The 18,492-nt window shown below is 46.0% G+C and overlaps 1 protein-coding gene across 3 annotated transcripts in view; it reads right to left on the reverse strand.

Annotated features, from left to right (window-relative positions):
* IL1RAP (interleukin 1 receptor accessory protein) overlaps positions 1-18,492 on the reverse strand; it is a 288,771-nt gene that overhangs the window by 32,899 nt on the left and 237,380 nt on the right. For all 3 annotated transcript variants that reach the window (XM_073675162.1, XM_073675163.1, XM_073675165.1), the window contains 2 exons: positions 7,503-7,668; positions 4,518-4,589 (listed from right to left, as the gene is read on the reverse strand). In XM_073675162.1, the coding sequence (XP_073531263.1) occupies positions 4,518-4,589; positions 7,503-7,668 (238 nt within the window). The remainder of the gene's footprint in view (positions 1-4,517; positions 4,590-7,502; positions 7,669-18,492) is intronic.

Below are 18,492 nucleotides of genomic sequence, written 5' to 3' on the forward strand. Positions count from 1 at the left end.
GAGGGAGAGTAATAGCTGATTTTATTATTTTAATACAACATTGGCCAATAGCTAAATAAAGATCTAGATAATTCTACGAGGACAGCATCAATTGCCAAAAAGGCAAAAAAAACCATAATGAAGTAGGAGCAGCTTAACGTCTAAAATTGAAAATTGATTTGAATAAAGCGATACAGATCTCTGTACAGTGGGTAGATGGGAGCATCTCCGTGCAATGGATAAGTCAGAGGGAACTCTAGTCTCGTGATTAGTGATGGTCTCAGAAATCAGAACCCCACCAATAGTTATGTTAAGGAATAACCTGGTTAGATGTCAAAACATTATTAGATGGAAATATCCCATCACTAAGCTACTGCAATGTCTGACAAAGCTGCAGTAAGTAGCAGGAAATTTGAACTACACCAGTAGAGGACTAATGATAGCTGGCCATCACTATATACGGTACATGTATCATATTTTCAGTTTTGGAGAACATTTTATTCTTCTTATAAAAACTTACAAGTGTTGGGATGAAAATAAAATATCATGCTTTCTAGAATATTTGTCATGTAAGATGAAATGGGAGGAGGCTGTGAAAGCAACTAGCAGTAGAGGATCAGAGAGGAACTTCTAAAAAGAATGCTGTGGTAGAGTCCTGGCAAACATATGGACTCTAACTCTAATAGTGGCCACACACATGAGATAGCTGTTGACAAAAAGCTATCTCCCTCAAACACTTCCTTACAATGAATGTTCAGTTCGGCCAAGGGCACCTGTGTTCTACATGGTCTGCCAGGCATGTTCTGAATGGGCAGGGGGGAAGTAAGCCTCTACCTGACACCTCTAGTGTGCCTAGACACCTCCAGAACAGAAGGATAGGGTATTGTTCGGTATACTGATTAGAGGGTTAGGATGAATGTTATGGGTATATCAGCCTAAACATTGTATCTAAGGGCAGTCTGTGCTTATTAAACAGGATTTTCTATCTTCGAAAGTGATGACATACCAGTAGAATAAGTCAGAACTTTATAATCGGTATAAACGTCTAGGACCTTTGCTGGTGTTGGGTAAGGCCAAAGACCCTCTCCATTCCACCCCTTCACTTAGAGATGATAAAGGTGCCATGCATTTATGAATATTTTAACTTGTTTGCTAAAAATTCATTGATTCAGGAGAGGAGGAACACTTTGCATTTCCCTATTTGCATGGGCAATTAGGGATCAGATCTTCATTTTTGTCTAACAGCATGCGTATGAGAAGATTCTAGGGTAAGCTTTTAATGTAGTATTAAGATTTTATTTCTGCTCTACATTTTAATAAGCAGGCTGTGCAACAACAGAATTACTAGCCAGAAGACAATGAAAGCTATATTTGGTATTCGAAATAAAAATAAAGAAATTACTACAAATTATACAGAAATGTTATCCTTTGAGATAAATTACTGCAATAGATTTCCCATTATTTATTTATTTATTTTATTTTACTCACTTATATAGCGCCATTAATTCCACAGCGCTTTACAGACATTATCTGCACTGTCCCCATTGCTGCTCACAATATACACTGCTCAAAAAAATAAAGGGAACACTTAAACAACAGAATATAACTCCAAGTAAATCAAACTTCTGTGAAATCAAACTGTCCACTTAGGAAGCAACACTGATTGACAATCAATCAATTTCACATGCTGTTGTGCAAATGGAATAAACAATAGATGGAAATTATTGGCAAGTATCAAGACACCCTCAATAAAGGAGTGGTTCTGCAGGTGGGGACCACAGACCACATCTCAGTACCAATGCTTTCTGGCTGATGTTTTGGTCACTTTTGAATGTTGGTTGCGCTTTCACACTCGTGGTAGCATGAGACGGACTCTACAACCCACAGAAGTTGCTCAGGTAGTGCAGCTCATCCAGGATGGCACATCAATGCAAGCTGTGGCAAGAAGGTTTGCTGTGTCTGTCAGCGTAGTGTCCAGAGGCAGGATGTGCTACCAGGAGACAGGCCAGTACACCAGGAGACGTGGAGGGGGCCGTAGGAGGGCAACAACCCAGCAGCAGGACCGCTACCTCAGCCTTTTTCCAAGGAGGAGCACTGCCAGAGCCCTGCAAAATGACCTCCAGCAGACCAGAAATGTGTATGTGTCTGCACAAACGGTTAGAAACCGACTCCTTGAGGGTGGTATGAGGGCCCGACGTCCACAGATGGGGGTTGTGCTCATAGCCCAACACCATGCAGGACGCTTGGCATTTGCCACAGAACACCAGGATTGGCAAAGTCGCCACTGGCGCCCTGTGCTCTTCACAGATGAAAGCAGGTTCACACTGAGCACATGTGACAAATGTGACAGAGTCTGGAGATGCCGTGGAGAGCAATCTGCTGCCTGCAACATCCTTCAGCATGACCAGTTTGGCAGTGGGTCAGTAATGGTGTGGGTGGCATTTCTTTAGAGGGCCACACAGCCCTCCATGTGCTCGCCAGAGGTAGCCTGACTGCCATTAGGTACCGAGATGACATCCTCCGACCCCTTGTGAGACCATACGCTGGTGGTCCTGGGTTCCTCCTAATGCAGGACAGTACCAGACCTCATGTGGCTGGAGTGTGTCAGCAGTTCCTGCAAGATGAAGACATTGAAGCTATGGACTGGCCCGCCCGTTCCCCAGACCTGAATCCGATTGAGCACATCTGGGACATCATGTCTCGCTCCATCCACCAACGTCACGTTGCACCACAGACTGTCCAGGAGTTGGCGAATGCTTTAGTCGAGGTCTGGGAGGAGATCCCACAGGAGACCATCTGCAACCTCATCAGGAGCATGCCCAGGCGTTGTAGGGGGGTCATAAAGACACGTGGAGGCCACACACAATACTGAGCCTCATTTTGATTTGTTTTAAGGACATTACATTAAAGTTGGATCAGACTGTAGTGTGTTTTTTCACTTTAATTTTGGGGGTGACTCCAAATCCAGGTCTATGGAAATTTGATTTCCATTGATGATTTTTGTGTGATTTTGTTGTCAGCACATTCAACTTTGTACAGAACAAAGTATTCAATGAGAATATTACATTCATTCAGATCTAGGATGTGTTATTTGAGTGTTCCCTTTATTTTTTTGAGCAGTGTATATTCCCTATCAGTATGTCTTTGGAGTGTGGGAGGAAACCGGAGAACCCAGAGACAATCCACGCAAACACAGGGAGAACATACAAACTCCTTGCAGATGTTGTCCTTGGTAGGATTTGAACCCAGGACCCCAGCGTTGCAAAGCAACAGTGCTAACCAGTGAGCCACCATGCTGCCATTAGAATGTATTTGTCACCGTTTCTTGTAGCAGAAAAAGGGAAACGCACAAAACATGAATATCCATGCTGATCAACTAACTAGCATGTCCGACCCCATATCAACAACTTTACGACATTGGAGACAAATAACTGCTTTTAGAATAAATAATTCACAGAATATTTTATCTGCTCATCATAGATTATCCTCATTCCAAAAAGTATATATTTTCTCTAAAATAAAGAAAATCTGCGCAGCTAGCTTTTCTCTACAGCGCCAATCTTCATCATACTATGATTTTGACTGAATGATCAATGTGTATTTCATGTCTCTAGTGTGAAAAAGTGTTTGCCAGTTTACAGATGTCTCATCATTTCACGTTTGTCATACCGAACAGTCGGTTTATGATTTTTATACAAAATGTAATATTAGACAAAGAACACCGCATAATGTTTTTTTATCCCACACACATTTAAAATAGTAACAACCTCCTAAATCTAAAATATCTTAAAAGGGCACCGTCATTTCTTTGCAAGCAGCTGACAAAAACAATTGGGGACCATGTAGGCATCAATGTAAGGGAGGAAGGGGATTGGTAATGTAATCCTTACTCTTTTTGTTATTTTATAAAAAATGCAAACATTTTACAGAGATGGAAAACTCCTTTGGCTTAGCCATTTTTTCTTTTTGTAAATATTCTGTAGGAATGTGAAGCCTACAGGGATGCTTTCAGTAGGTCACATCGGCAAGGGTTAAATGGTTTCAATTCAAAGCACTGTAATTGCAAAACCTAATAAAAGGTCAACTCAAAGGGCACGATGTATCAAAACTTTCACGCCAGAATTCTGGTATAAAAGCTTTGAAAATTCACAACATTTAGGTGCAACTTGGAATTGTGTCTACATTTTGTGGCTCTCGGCGTTCTCATGCCAGTTTCTCCCAGCTCCGACAAGATAGGTGGAGCTGGGGAAGACGGGGCGTAGTGTCTGTTGCTCATCAAGTTCATGACAAGCAGCGTTATTCGCTAGACTAAAAACCTTAGTAGGATTTGTGGTGAGGCGCACACAGAGGAGTATACTACTCGTCGGACCCTCCTGATTCATGAAGAAGCATAAGGTCACTTCATGAATCAAGAGCATCTGACTCAAGCACGGCCCCTCATCAAGACCGGCGTCAACAATGACGGTCTTGATGCATCGGACCCAAAGTCTTTATAGGCAAAAATTGTATAAACAGTTGTAATAGCATAGTTTACTCACCTGCTATAAATTCGAAGGTTTGTTTGTCATTTGGAGTGATCATTACAGGTGCTTTTGCATACATATGTGATGCTAAAAAGACACAAAAATATCAAGTCATAAAAATTTAGAGTAAAAGATTTTTAGGGCTTTCTTTAAAATGTTTAACGTTATTCTTGCACTTTGCAATTACAATATGCCCACATTTGTAATAAAAGTATGCCGCTTTACAGTAACCTATGTATTTGGCTATCCTTTAAAAGTTTATTACCATTTTTATAGATGGATATTGTTAGATAGTGCTTGCTATTGTTTTGCAGCTTCCTGCTTATTAAAATTTTTAGCTGTTATTGAAATAGTAAAACTTTTTCTTCTGTCTCTCTGTTTTGTCTTTTTTCTTTTTTCCAGCTTGCTGCCTCGGAGACCAACCACCACTGCTTTCTAGCATGTAAGCACTGCGCTGAAGATGGCCGGATTAGGAGGTAACAAGGCGCTCCAGCAATCCTGGCGAACTTCAAAACAGAGCAGATAAAGCCAATAGAAAAGAGCTGGTTAGCACTGAACATGTTCTGATATTTAGTGGTCGGTCTCGCAGGCTATGAGCTGAAAACTATAAAATTGCTTGTAATTGCAAGCACTAGTTGACAATATGGATTTGTGGAGATGACTAACAGTTTAAGGAAGTAAATCTATCATATTTAAACATATTGAAAATATATAAAAACACAATTGTATGATTAGAATTTGATAATGTATGTAGCATAAAATATGATATATACCACTTATAGTACGTACACTAATAAGAAACACATCTTAGCTTTGAGCATGGTATGTTTCCAGTGAAGTTTGTAATGGAGATAGAATTTAAATAAAAAAAATAATTGGCACTGATGAGTGGTACTGGATCAATCTAATTCTGATGCTGATGGACAATGTCTTCAAAAACAGAAGAACACAAAGCAAGTGGTATACTTTTAAATTTGCAATCCACTGGTAGCTGGGAGGAGACGCGGCAGAGATTTTGCCCATACACAGCACAGCACAGGGTGGAGAACGCCTGCTTTTTATTCACTTTTTAGCTCAGAGAAAAGCTGCAGCAACATGGAGGACATTAAACAGTAGAGCTGAGCTATCTTGATCTGAATGAAGCTCGGATGTGAGGTAAAACACTTGTTACAGAGCTCTGCACAATGTTTTTCTGTCTGCCTTTCTGTTCCCTTCCCTGGTTTTCACTTCTACTCCCCCTCCTTTCTCCTTAAGAGGATAATGGGCTGTGTCACATGACACCTGCAGCCCCTGTCCTTTAAGCAAGATGGACTTGAGTGGCTTTTTCACAATGGATGACAAGTTCAGGAGACAGGGGGAAAATAAGATTGCTCTGATAAGTGGGGAAGGAAGTTGGTTTCTCTGATAAGGTACATTACAGTTTCTTATAATTTATGCAAAATTTGTCAAAAATACAGTTCCTTTATAAGGTCTTCTTCTCTACAGTATTCACACAGATAACATGATCCAATACCATAAATTCTCCATGAAATGTCACCTGCTTAACTCAGCAGGACGTTAAAGGAATTCTGTCAGCACAGAATGAGTGTTCAAACTAAGTCCCGCTGCTCAGTGCTTCACGGCGGTACCAATTATTAAATACTCCTTCCCACCTTCTTGTTTTCCCTCAATATCCAACCCCCTCATCTGTGATTCACAGCTCTAGCTTCACAGGGCTAAAGAAGGGTGGAGATAGACGGAAGCCAAGCAGGTGGGAAGGTGTATATAAATGACTGGCCCCACCGTGAAGCACCGAGCTCCTGTACTTGGTTTCAACAGTTATTCAGTGGTGACAGAGTCCCTTTAAGTACTGTCTCAAAAACATCAAAATAGACGTTACAATCTCATGAAGCACAGTATCCTCCCTGGACACAGCATGAAGTCCTGGTCTATAGTGAAGAGGCAGGAGATGCAGAACGTGAAGATGAGATGGCAGGTGGCAAAGCAGCGTAATGGTCGGAGAGGTCAGTGGTGAAGTTTTTTTTTCCAGGTCCTGTTCAAACTCCCATACATATCAGGGTTATGAAGACAGCTACAGAACCTACCTAGCTTGTAACTAAGCGACTGTCTGTACAGAGATCTTTCCAACGATCTATTTACATTTAGGCCTGAAATTACTTACAAGCGGGCATCCTCTGCTGAAGTTTTAATCTTCATCACAAACGATGATTCTTTACTGTAAAAGCAGTGAGATTATGGAACTCTCTGCCAAAAGATGCTGTAATTGTCAATTCAGTAATCAAGTTTAAGGAGGGCCTGGATGCCTTTCTTGAAATATACTGTGCAGCATAACATTACAGGCTATGCTAGACTCTGCGATGGGATGTTGATTCAGGGAACTAGCCTTAACTGACCCATGTTTCACTGCCACCACAGCATCATCAGTGGAATAGGACAATAGTGCTCTTGATTTTACCATACCCCTTTTGCCAGAACAACGTTTGCACAAAGTCCGTTTTAAATGACGTTGACCCTTCACAGTTACTAAATATATTTTTTAAAAACGCAATTAAGTTTATGATTTTAATGGGGCTGGGTTAGTAGTAGGGCCTTGTGCCTTTTTATGAATTGCTTACAATAGAAAACATTAATGATCAATACCCTAACATATGTTATCCAGCTCATACAACTTTTCTATTAAAATATTTTTTGAAACAATTTTTAACTAGTAGTCATTCAGGTTTAATGAGGACTGACTGCCATATTTTTATGTTTCTGCTAAGTCACTGAACATTATTACCTCTATCCCTCTGATTGCAGTAACAGGGCATTCATAGCAGAATCATTATGGTGAAATAGATATACATTTTATAAATTGTCAATTAGCATGCAAACATACTTTAAAATCCAATTTACTAAAGAAACATATCAAATATCTGAAGATCAGCTTTATTACCTCTATATGACTACATAGCAATGAATAATTAATACCCACACCCTCATCTAGAAGGAATCACTTACCTATAGTTTTGACATAAATGGTTCTAGTTAGATTGTAAGCTCTTCCATTTTCCTCATATGAAACAATGCATGTATAGTTGCCTTCAAACCGCTGCGCTACATTAATAAACTGCAAGCTGAGTCCTAGGGGATGCCGACCAACAAACCCATCCACCAATACGCAATTCTGAAGACAAAAGGGAAAAAAAAACAGTTTACTTACACAATTTAAAAACTGATATATGATCTCCCCCGTCTCTAGACACCTCAAATATACAAAAAAGTTGCACAAATCATTATCTTGCTATTGAAAAGCATAACAAAGACAAATATATCACAGTCTGCAAAAAAGACACAAATAACACAATGGGAGTTGAAATTGATATTTTACAGACAGCAGGCTTAATAGTTAAACCAAATGTAATTTCACTCCCTTTCAGACATTAGATTAGATGTGAATGGACTAAAACAAGTTACCAATTGGAAATGATTCCCAGAAGAAAGTGTGACCTATGTGTAACATTTCTAAGATGGTAGGAATAATACGCAGAATTAATCATGCAGAACACAGAAAATTATACTTTATTGCGTATTGCAGTAGTTTCCATTGGGAGATCTGCTTCATTTCTTCGACCTCTACATTTTTGCATGAGGATTTTAGTTGCTGCTTTTCAAGAAAGTGTACATGCGACACTCTTTCTACAGTCCTGTAGTTGATGTATGCCACAACATAAAAAAACAGTCTAGGGAACCTGTCAGGTCCCCCGTGCCCCCAGAACCACCAGCAGTTGGGTCTGCATATATAAACACACAGCCTAACAGTTCCCGTAAAGCATCATTCAGATGTCTGTGTTTCACATAAGTGTTCTCTGTGATTTACACGGATAGGACACATACACATTATAATCTATGGGGCTGTTCACATATCCTGTTTTTTTGTGTACCGTGTGTCTGTGCAAAAAATATGGAAACATGTCCGCTTTTTTTTACCAGCATCACAGATGAAAAGTACAAATACAAGTCTATGGGTTCGTAAAGATCACTGACAGCTTATGGAAGGCATCAGTGTACAGTCCGTGTGCTGTCCGTGATTAACATTGCAAAGGATAGGAGAAGTTTTGTCATTTATTTATTTTTCTCATATGTAAAAATCACTTGTGAAACACTGATGGTAAAAACTGATCAAATACTGATGATACTTGGCTCCAAAACAATGATGACATTAGTTACTTTTATTCCATACGTGAAGAAATACAGATATCGGAATAGGTCTTAACAAATAATTACAATAATCAAACAGCATAGTTTTTGAAAATGCCCCGTTACATCATGGAGTCTTTTTCCCTTTTTTAGTTTTTTTTCTACTACACTTTATTTTTTCTTACGATTCTAAAAGTTTACCCAAACATAGATTTTCTTTTCTTTTTTTGTTGAGGGATTCATGAGATTGGTTCTTTTAAACTAATCATCACTTCTATGAGAACAGGGTGAGTTGTTGAATACCGGTACATACCTGCACGCAACCTCCGATCCTCACAAGATCTCCTTATCTACTCCCCTCTTATCTCCTCTTCCCACAATCGCATACAAGATTTTTCCCGTGCATCCCCCCTACTCTGGAACTTTCTACCCCAACATATCAGACTCTCGCCTACCGTGGAAACCTTCAAAAGGAAGCTGAAGACTCACCTCTTCCGACAAGACTACAACCTGCAGTAACAACAGCTCCACCATACCGCTGCACGACCAGCTCTACCCCCACCTACTATATCCTCACCCATCCTTTGTAGATTGTGAGCCCTCGCGGGCAGGGTCCTCGCTCTTCCTGTACCAGTCGCCGTGACATTTTGTTAAAGATCATTGTAATTGTTTTTGTACGTATACCCCTTTTTCACATGTAAAGTGCAATGGAATAAATGGTGCTATAATAATAATAAATAATAATAATACCATATACAGTACAGACCAAAAGTTTGGACACACCTTCTCATTTAAAGATTTTTCTGTATTTTCATGACTATGAAAATTGTACAATCACACTGAAGTCATCAAAACTATGAATTAACACATGTGGAATTATATAGTTAACAGAAAAGTGTGAAACAACTGAAAATATATGTCTTATATTCTAGGTTCTTCAAAGTAGACACCTTTTGCTTTGATGACTTCTTTGCACACTCTTGGCATTCTCTTGATGATCTTCAAGAAGTAGTCACCGGAAATGGTTTTCACTTCACAGGTGTGCCCTGTCAGGTTTAATAAGTGGGACTTCTTGCCTTATAAATGGGGTTGGGACCATCAGTTGTGTTGTGCAGAAGTCTGGTGGATACACAGCTGATAGTCCTACTAAATAGACTGTTAGAAGTTGTATTATGGCAAGAAAAAAGCAGCTAAGTAAAGAAAAATGAGTGGCTATCATTACTTTAAGAAATGAAGGTCAGTCAGTGCGAAAAATTGGGAAAACTTTGAAAGTGTCCCCAAGTGCAGTTGCAAAAACCATCAAGCGCCACAAAGAAACTGGCTCACATGAGGACTGCCCCAGAAAAGGAAGACCAAGAGTCACCTCTGCTTCTGAGGATAAGTTTATCCGAGTCACCAGCCTCAGAAATCGCAGGTTAACAGCAGCTCAGATTAGAGACCAGGTCAATGCCACACAGAGTTCTAGCAGCAGACACATCTCTACAACAACTGTTAAGAGGAGACTTTGTGCAGCAGGCCTTCATGGTAAAATAGCTGCTATGAAACCACTGCTAAGGACAGGCAACAAAAGACTTGTTTGGGCTAAAGAACACAAGGAATGGATATTAGACCAGTGGAAATCTGTGCTTTGGTCTGATGAGTCCAAATTTGAGATCTTTGGTTCCAACCACTGTTTCTTTGTGCGACGCAGAAAAGGTGAACGGATGGACTCTACATGCCTGGTTCCCACCGTGAAGCATGGAGGAGGAGGTGTAATGGTGTGGGGGTGCTTTGCTGGTGACACTGTTGGGGATTTATTCAAAATTGAAGGCATACTGAACCAGCATGACTACCACAGCATCTTGCAGCGGCATGCTATTCCATCCGGTTTGCGTTTAGTTGGACCATCATTTATTTTTCAACAGGACAATGACCCCAAACACACCTCCAGGCTGTTTAAGGGCTATTTGACCAAGAAGGAGAGTGATGGGAAGCTACGCCAGATGACCTGGCCTCCACAGTCACCAGACCTGAACCCAATCGAGATGGTTTGGGGTGAGCTGGACCGCAGAGTGAAGGCAAAAGGGCCAACAAGTGCTAAGCATCTCTGGGAACCCCTTCAAGATTGTTGGAAGACCATTTCCGGTGACTACCTCTTGAAGCTCATCAAGAGAATGCCAAGAGTGTGCAAAGCAGTCATCAAAGCAAAAGGTGGCTGCTTTGAAGAACCTAGAATATAAGACATATTTTCCGTTGTTTCACACTTTTTTGTTAAGTATATAATTCCACATGTGTTAATTCATAGTTTTGATGCCTTCAGTGTGAATGTACAATTTTCATAGTCATGAAAATACCAAAAAATCTTTAAATGAGAAGGTGTGTCCAAACTTTTGGTCTGTACTGTATCTTAATTTTTTTGCAAAGATTTTCATATTGCTCTGCAGAATAACTTGGTCCATAAAATGAGAATGCATGAACTGGAGTAAAATGTGACTCAGTAAGAAAAACAGGAGGTGGTTATTAAAGAGGTCCGATCACCACTCCATACATGTTTTTAATAAGTACACATGACGCGCCCCTGGGCCTGTGTCGCGCTGCGTTGCGCACGCGGGAGCCTACCCGGAGCCGGATCAGTGGAGGGTTGTAGTCTCGTGGCGGTGACCCGGTCCGTGCCCAGGGAGTCAAACTAGACGGCAGTCTATTAGTAGTAAATAGTTGATGACTACGTCACCCGTTGAGTGCAGCCAGGAAGCTGCTGCTGCAGGGCAGACCGCTGAGGCCGGTGGTAGGATTGTGCAGCGTGATAGTATAACCCCCAACGGGAGGGGTATGGCCTCAGGGCAGCCGACGTGGATGATGGGGGTAGCAGGAACCACTCAGAGACGGTACGGTGTAGTTCAGGGTCTTTACTGGTAACAACGACAGACCCTCCCGGAGTACTTGCTAGCAAACGGGGCCTGGTCAGTCTTTGAGCAGATGGGATCTCCCCTGGCCAGGCGTAGTTGTAGGCCTCCCAAACTGACTGTACTCTTCTGGCTACCTTGCTAGAAGCTGATGTAAGTAGCCCACGTCCCTGAGTGTACCGTGTGGTGCTCACCCGTATGGCCGGTGACTCGGGGCCTTCTAATGGCTTCCGCTCCACGATGGCGGTGCTGGTCCCACGCGTGTGACCGTGCCTTCGGGCTTCTGGGCCAGAGGACCTGAAATCCCCTGCCTGACGGATTCTGCTGCTGGGTAGGAGTTAGTCCCCACAGCCTCGGACTCCGGGTCCGGTAAAGAATCTTCTTAGTCAGGGCGAGCTCTGCAGCTGCCAGCCCCTGACTCCTTGTAACTCTGCTGTTTCCTATGCTGCTTCTTGTCTCCACTCTCCTTGTCTCACTCACCCTGCCTCAGCCCCGGGTTTATACAGGGGAAGTTCTTCCCCTCCCAAGACTGGGCAGGAGGTGTGGCATGCACAGGATCCCTGACCAAAGGACCTCCCACCTGCTCTCAGACATAACATTACATTACTGTGGAAAACCAGACCCCTGGGGTGCCACATTCCCCCCTAGTGAAATTTAGTACTCCGGGACTAAACACATTTAGAAAAACATAACAAAGTATAACAATAACAATACTATAAGAAAAACACATAAGATGGTTACGGCGTGTCCGCAACCGGATGCAGTCTTTGAAGAAAAGCAAAGGTGTCCATTTCACCAACACAGGGAGACGTAACCAGGTAGGGGTCTGTCCTACCCCGAGTCCTTAACAGTCTCTAGTCCATCCTGGGTTACGCTCCAACTATATACAAGGATTCCCGGTAAATCCACCAAGGTTTCCTAAAAACAACTGGAAACACAAAATTATACACAAGCAACAATACACAGATAAACATAAATAAAACTATTTTTACACTTCAAATTCTCCAGCGTGCGGGTAACTGGCCTCTAGTGGCCCTAGTGGACCTACGGAGCTGACTGTCTGGCCCTGAACTACAGGGTGTAGGAGCTGTCAAGGGTAAACTGGGCAGCTGTCTACCGGCTCTTTGTCTCACTAGGGGTACGGCAGGCTCACTATAAGCAGAGGGTTGATTCTCCTGTTCTACTCGTGTGGAGTCTTCTGCCTCCTGGACCGGCTGTTCTTCCAGCTCTACCCGTTGCTCCGTAGGTTCTTGGGATGATGGTTGGAGGAAGGTGAGTACGGGTACCACAACTGCACCATTGACTTGAGTCCAAGACCGAGGGAAGTCCCCGAGCACGGTACTAACCATATCTTCCCTTTCCTCTACGGGTCGATGGTCTTCTTGTTCCTCTTCAGGGTTCCTCAGTTGTTCGGGACACTTCTTCAGGTGGTCCCGGGATACAATGGCTGTGGTTTCCCCTCCGTCTTTACTGATGGTACAGACCTTCGGGTTTTCGTGGCTTGAGGGCAGTACGGTGTACGGGTCCTTCTCCCACTGGTCGTCCAACTTGTGGAGCCGTCTCTTCCTCTTCAAGACCTGCTCTCCGGGTACCAGGGGAACAGCGGGAGCATACTGGTTGTAAGTTTTCTCTTGTCTTTCCCTAGCCTGACAGAGACTTCGCTCCACGCTCTCCTGTACTCTCCGGTACTGCTGCTGCCTCTCTGTGTCCCAGTCTGTTTCTGGTGAAGTGTCCTCGGGTGTCAGGACTCCCATTTCCAGGTCAACAGGTAACTTACCAGGTCTTGCCCTCATTAGATAAGCCGGGGTACAGTTGGTGGAACCTACCGGGATGTGGTTGTATAGGTCCACCAGATCGGGCAACTTTTCAGGCCACAGACTGCGTTCTTCCAGGGGTAACGTTTTTAGAAGATCCATCACCACCTGGTTCATTTTTTCACAAAGTCCATTAGTCTGCGGATGGTAGGGTGTCGTCCTTATCTTCCGGCAGCCATACAGATTGCAGAATTCCTGGAAGACCTCCGCTTCAAAGGCAGGTCCCTGGTCCGTCAGCACTTGGTCCGGGTACCCGTGTGGACGGCAAAAGTGCTGCTGGAAGGCTCTAGCTGCTGTTTGAGCCGTTAAGTCCTTGACGGGGACGACAACCAGAAACCGGGAGTAATGATCCACGATGGTTAACGCGTAGACGTAGCCACTTCTGCTTGGGGTCAGTTTTACATGATCCAAGGCTACCAGTTCCAACGGTTGCCGGGTGACGATGGACTGCAGGGGAGTCTTCTGGCTGGCGCGGTCCTTCCTTCTCAGGTTGCACGGGCCACAGTCTCTGCACCACTTCTCAATGGTTCCCCTCATGCCTACCCAGTGGAATCGCTCGCGCAGCAGGAACTCCAGCTTCTTCCACCCGAAGTGTCCAGCTCCGTCGTGGTATGCCTCCATCACCATGGCTGCGTCTCTTCGTGGCACCACTACTTGCCAGAGTAGTTCATGCGTCCGGGAGTTGACCATTCTGCGGCACAACTTCCCCTTGTAAAGGAATAGTCGACTCTTCTCCGCCCATAGTTGTTTGGCTTCCTCCGGAGCGTCTGGTTCAAGGCGAGCCTCCGGCCGAGTCAGCATCTCCTTCACCAGTCGGACGGCAGGGTCGCTGTCTTGCGTTTCCGCCCAGTTGTAGTGGAGTAAGGGGTTCAACGTAGCAGCCTGCTTACCCCTTACCCGGTGGGAATACTGGATAGTCCCATGACGGTGGAACGCAGGGAGTTCAACTTCTTCCAGTCCCTCCGGATCTTCTCCTTCGTCCGGCAGGTTGGGCATCCTGGACAGGGCATCCGCGTTAGTACTGGAGCGTCCTGCCCGGTATTTGATTGTGAACTCGTAGTTGGACAGACGGGCCATCCACCTCTGCTCCAGGGCACCGAGTCTTGCCGTGTCCAGGTGTGTCAACGGGTTGTTATCCGTGTATACGGTGAACCGGGAAGAAGCGAGGTAATGCCTAAAGCGCTCGGTGACTGCCCATACCACGGCCAGGAACTCTAGCTTAAATGAGCTGTAATTCTCGGGGTTCCTTTCGGTGGGTCGCAGTTTTCGGCTGGCATAGGAGATTACTCGTTCTCTCCCCTGCTGAATCTGGGACAGTACGGCTCCTAGCCCGATGTTACTGGCGTCGGTGTAGAGGATGAAGGGCTGGCTATAGTCCGGGTACGCCAAGATTTCATCCCCCGTGAGGGCCATCTTCAGCTGGCGGAAGGACTCTTCTTCTAGCTCTTCCCATTTGAAGGGCGGCTTCTGGTTCTTGGCCTTTCGGGACTGGCCTATCAGGAGGTCCTGCATAGGCGCTGCCTTTTTGGTGAAACCGGGAATAAACCTTCGGTAGTAGCCTACCAACCCTAGGAACTGCCGCACTTCTTTTACGCTGGAGGGGCTTGGCCATCCCTTAATTGCGGTGATCTTATCGGGGTCGGGAGCCACTCCGTAAGCGCTCACCACGTGTCCCAGGTATTGCACCTTTGGTTTCAGGAGGTGACACTTGGAGGGTTTCACCTTTAGTCCGTAACTCGCCAGAGCTTCGAACACCTCCGCCAGGTGTTTCAGGTGGTCCTCATAAGTTTTGGAGTATACGATGACATCGTCCAGGTACAACAGGACCGTCTCGAAGTTTCTGTGGCCCAGACAGCACTCCATTAATCGTTGGAAGGTTCCTGGGGCGTTGCAGAGTCCGAACGGCATGCAGGTGAACTCGCTAAGTCCCATCGGGGTGGTGAATGCGGTCTTCTCCCGGTCCGCCTCTGCTACAGGAACCTGCCAGTACCCGCTAGTGAGATCCAAGGTAGAGAAGAAGTTAGCAGATCTTAAAGCAGCCAATGACTCCTCTATCCTTGGTAAGGGGTACGCATCCTTGTGTGTGATACGGTTGATTTTCCGGTAATCTACACACATCCTCATGGTGTTGTCTTTCTTTTTGACTAAAACTAGTGGGGCTGCCCAGGGGCTACAGCTATCCCGGATTACCCCAGCCTCCTTCATGTCTCTAAGCATCCCCTTGGCGTGTTGGTAATGTGCAGGGGGTACGGGTCGATACCTCTCTTTTATGGGAGGATGATCTCCCGTGGGGATGCGGTGTTCTACCCCCTTGACTCGCCCGAAGTCTAACGGGTGTTTACTAAACACTCTCTCATACTCTTGAACCACCCGATAGACTCCTTGTTTCTGATGTGAGGGAGTGGAATCAGTACCCAAATGTAGTTGCTGACACCAGTCCTCCATGTCTTTCTTAGAGCCGTTACCTTCCTCCGGGTGAGATGGAGGCAAGGGTTCCACAGATTGTATAGAATTTTGATTAGTGGTATATAATTTGGCTAGCGTGGCATACCGGGGCAGGTACACTTCCCTCTCCCCGATATTTATTATGCGAATGGGCACCCTCCCATGGCGTACATTGACCACCCCCCGTGCTGTCAAAATGGTGGGCCTACTGTCTGAGTAAACTGGTTCTACCATTGCCTGGTAATCTCTACCTCTCAGACCAATAGCTGCCCGGCACCAAATCATCATTTCACTTTTTGGGGGCATGGCAATAGGAAAAGGGTCACACATTCTTACGCTACCAATCTCACCGCCGGAGAGTTCCACTTGTTGCCGTTGCATCAGTGCCCGGATCTCTTTCTGGAGCACCCGCTGCTCGCCGGAGCTGGCGTTCTTGGCAACCTGCTGTAAAAGGAAAATCACCTCTGCAAGACAATTTTCAATTACGTTAGTTCCTAGAGTTATTTTTGGGTGACTCTCATGTTTATCAATATCTACAATGATCAGTCCCTGTGCGGCCAGTTCGACTCTACCGATTTTGAGGGTCACCTCTTTAAATCCGATCTGTGGCACGGGCTGGCCATTGCTGGCGATGATACTCAAGTCGTCGTCAGGGTAGCGGGTAATATCCGAGTCATTCCAGTACTGCTTGAAGAGCACGTACGGGATGGTGGTGACCTGTGACCCGGTATCCAGTAGGGCACTCATGGGAATGCCATCCAGTACCACAGGCAAGACTGGACGTCCTCCCACATATCTGTCGCGCCAGTTCGATGGGCCTGGTGATCTTTTTCCTGGGGGTTGGCCCTCTACCCCAGGTTGTGCCCGTTTAAAGAACAGTACCTTTCCATATGTCCGGGTTGATTGCAGCGGCGGCAGATGGGTCGTCCGTCCTCGCTGTATCGGTCACTGGGTCTTCCTCTGGCCGGTGGGGTCCTCCTTGGTCGACGCCACGGGATGTCCTCCGGTCCGGATGCCAGCTGGATCTTCCCTGGGGTGGAAACCTGTAAAGACTGCACAGTTCGGGTTAGCGCAGCAACGCTCTTAGCTAGCTCTTGGACCTGATGGTGTAGGTCTGGAGCCGGGTCATTGTCCAAAGCCTGCGCATCAGCTCCCACAGGCCCTGCCGACAAGGGCGCCGCCTCCTGGTGGTAAGTGATAGCTGGGCGCCTGTGGGTAACAACGCCACCCGGTGCTGGTTCTCGGAGCACCCGGATAGCTCTATCCTTGAACTGTGCAAAGTCCAGATGGGGATCCTGTAAGGCCATTGCCCGCAACTGGGTTCGGTGGGCATTGCAATATAAACCCTCTATAAATTGTTCAGTCAATAGCCTGTCCTCGTTTTCCACCCCATCAGGGTCGGTCTGCTTTATGGCCCTCAGGGCCTCTTGTAGGTTTAGTGCATAGTCCCTTATACTCTCATGCGCTCGCTGCTTGCACCCGTAGAATCTAAGCTTAATCTCGGCTGAGGTGCGGGTATCAAAGGTGTCCTTCAGCCGGGTTAGTATCCCTGCGACAGTCTTCCTCCCAGGTGGCCAGGATTTTACTTCCCTTTTGGCTGCCCCGGTTAGTTGGGCCACCAGGATGCTCACTTTTTGCTCTTCTGTGAGGGGGTACACATGGAAGAGGCTATCCAGCTTTTCTCTAAAGTCAAAAAGGGTATGTGACTCCCCTGAGTACTGGGGTAGCCAGGCTGCTCCCGGGATATAGGGCATGGTGAAGGGCATAACTGCAGCAGCGGTAGCGCTGGCGGGGGTTGAGGCAGTGAAGCTCTCCTCCGTATCCGACATCTTCCTCCCCCCTAGTGGACCGTGGCCTACCTTGCGATGATCCTGTTCCGTAGGCCGCGGCTCCGCAGTGGATCGTCAGGGTTGAGGACCTTCCGTCGCGCTCCGGTGACGTCGGCGTCTGCTGGGCTCCTTCCAGGACCTTACGCAACGTCCGGACGTGAGGCGGGGCTTCAGTTCTCGCGCGCTTTCGGAGTCCACGCCCCTCTTCTTCCCGCGCGGCGTCCTCAAGATGGCGTCCAATGGCGGGAAAACTCCACGGATGGCGGGAAGAAGGTCGAAGATGGCGCCGGATGGCGGGAAAACTTCGCGGATGGCGGGAAGAAGGTAGAAGATGGCGCCGGATGGCGGGAAACCTCCACGGATAGCGGAAATCTTCACCACTGGTAAGTTTGAACAGTCTTTGCTTTTCAGGCACGCAGTACCCGGTGGTTGCGGGCACGAAATCCTGCCGACTACGCCAAAGTTGACGCGCCCCTGGGCCTGTGTCGCGCTGCGTTGCGCACGCGGGAGCCTACCCGGAGCCGGATCAGTGGAGGGTTGTAGTCTCGTGGCGGTGACCCGGTCCGTGCCCAGGGAGTCAAACTAGACGGCAGTCTATTAGTAGTAAATAGTTGATGACTACGCCACCCGTTGAGTGCAGCCAGGAAGCTGCTGCTGCAGGGCAGACCGCTGAGGCCGGTGGTAGGATTGTGCAGCGTGATAGTATAACCCCCAACGGGAGGGGTATGGCCTCAGGGCAGCCGACGTGGATGATGGGGGTAGCAGGAACCACTCAGAGACGGTACGGTGTAGTTCAGGGTCTTTACTGGTAACAACGACAGACCCTCCCGGAGTACTTGCT

The sequence above is a fragment of the Phyllobates terribilis genome, unplaced genomic scaffold (assembly GCF_046119375.1).
Source record: "Phyllobates terribilis strain yellow unplaced genomic scaffold, ASM4611937v1 Scaffold_3__8_contigs__length_932513732, whole genome shotgun sequence".
Lineage (NCBI taxonomy): Eukaryota > Metazoa > Chordata > Amphibia > Anura > Dendrobatidae > Phyllobates > Phyllobates terribilis.